The 4,188-nt window shown below is 41.4% G+C and overlaps 1 protein-coding gene across 1 annotated transcript; it reads left to right on the top strand.

Moving 5' to 3' along the window:
- The first annotated feature begins 588 nt into the window (after nt 1-588).
- Nucleotides 589-3,396, top strand: LOC119528689 (smad nuclear-interacting protein 1-like). The gene has a single exon (XM_037828982.1). The coding sequence runs from the start codon at nt 614-616 to the stop codon at nt 1,808-1,810; it is 1,197 nt and encodes a 398-aa protein (XP_037684910.1). The 5' UTR covers nt 589-613; the 3' UTR covers nt 1,811-3,396.
- The last annotated feature ends 792 nt before the right edge of the window (nt 3,397-4,188 follow it).

The following is a 4,188-nucleotide window of genomic DNA, read 5'->3' as shown; positions in this document are numbered from 1 at the left end:
AACTAGCTTTTCAAGGATTATAGGGCTATGCCATTTCAGATTCTTTCTGTAGTATCTAGAAGTCGAGGAAAAGAGGCCTATAGTTTGAAATCCTATTACTAAAGATAACAATCTTTTTCTTCCCCAAACATCTTATTCTGTTAAGTGTCCTTACAATGAAAAAGTGAATGATAAGGTCACATCTCCTTGCTTCTCTATTTGTATGAAAAGCTTTACCATCTCATTGCTCCCTGTCAAATGAAAGCAAGAAGTGATCTAAAAATCTTAAGGCAACCAGAACATGAAACAAACAAGTGGTAGCATCTTACGGAAAGGCACATCTTAGGAAGAGTGCCCTGTTAGTTGATCCGTACTCTTTTCTGGATATGGAAAATTTTAAGCACATCAAACTCTACTGAATGAAAATCATGCTCTTAGATGTCATAATACCCCATACGCACTGATGACCATGTGACCATAGCAGTGGTAATGTTTTACTTTGGGAAATACATGGAACATAGACAAATTAAAAAGCAGTATGAAAATAATGGCCTTGTTTTCCAAGATTCTGGGACAAATCTTTAAGATCTATGTAAAGGGGTCTCTTTTTCCTTCTCTTAGCCTAGTTCGCGGAATGAAGGAGGTGAAGAGCGAGCGGGAACGGGGGAGCCGGCGGAGGCACCGGGACGGAGACATGGTGGTGGTGGCGGCGGCGGCGGTGGTCGTGAAGCAGGAGCGCCTCAGCCCCGAAGCCGCGCCTCCCGCCCACCGCCGCACCGAGTCGTCTGGAGGTAGCCCTACTCTGCCGGCGGGGGAGCCGAGTCGCCCGGGTCACCACGGAAACCGAGTACGAGGAGGCAGCCGGTCGCCAGCCAAAAAGAAAAGCAAGTCTTCAGGGAGAAGAAGCAAGTCTCCTCGGAGTAAGAGAAGCCGAAGTCCTCACCATTCCACAGTCAAAGTGAAGCAGGAACGTGAAGATCACCCCCGGAGAGGACGGGAGGATCGACAACACCGGGAACCATCCGAACAAGAATACAGAAGGGCAAGAGACAGTGACCGAGACAGACACCGGGGCTCTTCTCACCAGAAGAGAACTTCTAATGAAAGGCCTGGGAGTGGGCAGGCTCAGGGACGGGATCGAGACGTTCAGAACCTACAGGCTCAGGAAGCAGAGAGGGAGTTTTATAATGCCAGAAGACGGGAGCATCGCCAGAAGAATGAAGTTAGTGGCAGTGGTAACGAGTCTCAGGAGTTGGTTCCTCCACCTGCCAGCAACAATAAAGAAAAAGAGGTGCCCACTAAAGAAAAGCCAAGCTTTGAACTCTCTGGGGCACTTCTTGAGGACACTAACACCTTCTGGGGTGTAGTCATCAAATACAGCGAGCCCCCAGAAGCACGTATTCCAAAGAAACGGTGGCGTCTGTACCCTTTCAAGAATGATGAAGTGCTTCCAGTTATGTATATCCATCGACAGAGCGCTTACCTCCTGGGTCGACACCGCCGGATTGCACACATACCCATCGACCATCCCTCTTGTTCTAAACAGCATGCAGTATTTCAGTATCGGCTTGTGGAATACACTCGTGCTGATGGGACTGTTGGTCGCAGGGTGAGGCCCTACATCATTGACCTTGGCTCAGGCAACGGAACCTTCTTAAACAACAAGCGCATTGAGCCTCAGCGTTACTATGAACTGAAAGAAAAAGATGTGCTTAAATTTGGATTCAGTAGCAGAGAATATGTCTTACTTCATGAGTCCTCAGACACCTCAGAAGTAGACAGGAAAGAAGATGAGGATGACGAGGAAGAGGAAGAAGTGTCTGACAGCTAGCAAACTAAGAAAAGACCCAAACTATTGAGAGACATTCCCTTCTTGGAAAACATTGGGATTGACTCAAAGAGCACCGTGGTGCTCTGTGTAATGCCTTTTATTGCCTTAAGTCTTTTCTTCTGTTGCTGACCAGCTTATGTTACAGTTTAAGAAAACTGACTTATGTTTGGTTGAACTTTTTTCTGTGGCATGTCAGCCACATGCCTGTGGGCATTTGTTTTTGGAACAGTCTTCACCAATTACAACACATCGTGTTTTAGTAGAAGCATTGTGGCTTTAGTTGGTGCTTTCAGAACTGTTGCCTAGGAAACTAAACCCTTGGTTAAAGGGAGAACTGTGGCTTGTTCTCTTTGTACAATTACTTTATTTATATAGTTGTTAAGCTTTGTGAACCAGGTTTTTGTTTTGTTTTGGGGGCAAACCCCTGAACAGAGAATTTTACTAAGCTTTGGTATCACCAAAACAGCCTCCATTATATACCAAATTTTGACCTGGTTGAGCTCTTGAGTCATAGAAGTTGATTTCGCATTTAGTGTTTTGGGGATGGAAATTTATCACATGACCTCATTAGACTGCTTAACTTAAACATATGCTTTATGGAGCCTGCTTAAGCATATGACTGGACAGGAAGATCATGGCTACTGCCAGCAGGTGCTGATTTAATGTCTTGAGAGGCTGAAATGGGTCATGGATCTGTTTCCTATAAGAGAATTTGTGATTTCTCCATGGAGCGTGTATATAATGATTTTGATGATCTTATAGGTTTTTCAACTTTGTGTTTTTATTCAGATGTTATCTCCTTTTTTCTTCTTTGGAAATACACTGTCACTTATGTGGGCAGGGTCCTTGCTTTATTCTAGCTACATGTGTATTAGTCTAAAGGAGGTTGTATAGTTTACATGTTTCATCTTTGAAAAACATGTTTAGATTCATAAGTTATATTTACCCTCCCAGGGCTGAAAAGCAAGGGAATTACTCAGTTTGCTAATTTTCCACCAGAGAAATATGTGTAAGTAGAAAAGTATTATCTACTTACATATGTGTGTATATACATAAATTGTGTGTGAAAGAACTGCATACTGATTTTCCTATGAGAATGTTTCATGATATAAATGTAATACTACTACGTTATAGGCAAAGACCTCCTTGCATCTGAAGGGCAGATTTTCATTTATATGTATTTTTGGGATAAAAAATAATAAAATTTGTAAATATAGCCCCATTTCAAAGGGTAATACTTTCCAGGCATAGAGGACCTTGTGTTCATAGGTATGTTTGCTGCTAAAGGAATCTTTGTATCAAAGTTTTTGAGGCAAAAATAGGTAGTTATGTTGGGGAGGGACCAGAAGATACTAAAGATAAAACCATCACCTACACTGGAATCCTGACTTGGGTGAGTATGTGTTTGTCATTTGAAGCAGCAGTGCTTTCTGAATTGGCAGTGAAGGGTTTCTCCTTCCCTAAATAGAGCGTGGAGCAGGGTTTTGCATAGTTGGCCTTACACCCATTTATCCCAGTCCCCTTCATTTCACCCCTACAGGGTGGTGGGTGGAGGAAGGAGAGATGATGCAAGTCAATGAGTGCTGCTGCCAACAACTCTTCTTGGGTGGAACTTTTGATACTATTAAATTAGATTTTCATCCCCAAAAAAAAAAAAAGATCTATGTAAAGCGTTTTATCCCAGATATTGATCACCACTTTATCTGCATACCTAGTGGGTGTGGGGGATCAGTTTGAAAATATACTCTGTCCACAGTAAGGCTGACCTATCTGTACTTGTGAAGAGCCGCGAGTCAGTTCCAGTAGCGCTCAAGAACATCTTGTGAAAGAATTCAGCCCACAAGAAGAAAAGAGTACAGCTGCCTCTCTGTCCAGGTGTAGTTACCTCTGCCAATCTGATGGTGGTTAATTAATGCAGTATATGGGGGATGGGGAATGGGTGGGAAGACAAAGAAAAGTAGTCCCTTTATTCTTAGACTTCCATTCAAATATTTTTGTTTTTGCAAAACATACTACTAAAAATATAAAAATAATATTTCTATGTACATTAAAAGAAAGGAAAAATCTTCTTTACATTAATTATCTGTACATTGAAAATAAAAAGGATAATTACTCTTGGTTTATATTTATATTGACACTCCTTTGTAGCCCATAATATTTTTAATTGAGGAAATACTCTACAAGTGCTGAGATTCTTGATAAGATCAGAGATAATGGTGCTAAATAGAGGATATTCTCAATTCCAATTATTTTGTTTCAAAATATGTGAATATTTCAGCCCTAACATTTTAACAGTTAGAAGACAAAAGAGGTGCAAGAACAGGTAAAAACAAAATCAAAATAAACAAATGATAGATGAAGAACTCAAAGAAAAATAT

The sequence above is a fragment of the Choloepus didactylus genome, chromosome 3 (assembly GCF_015220235.1).
Source record: "Choloepus didactylus isolate mChoDid1 chromosome 3, mChoDid1.pri, whole genome shotgun sequence".
NCBI classification, from domain to species: domain Eukaryota; kingdom Metazoa; phylum Chordata; class Mammalia; order Pilosa; family Megalonychidae; genus Choloepus; species Choloepus didactylus.
Note: the sequence above shows the minus strand (reverse complement) of the source record. Positions and strands in the feature narration are given on the sequence as shown.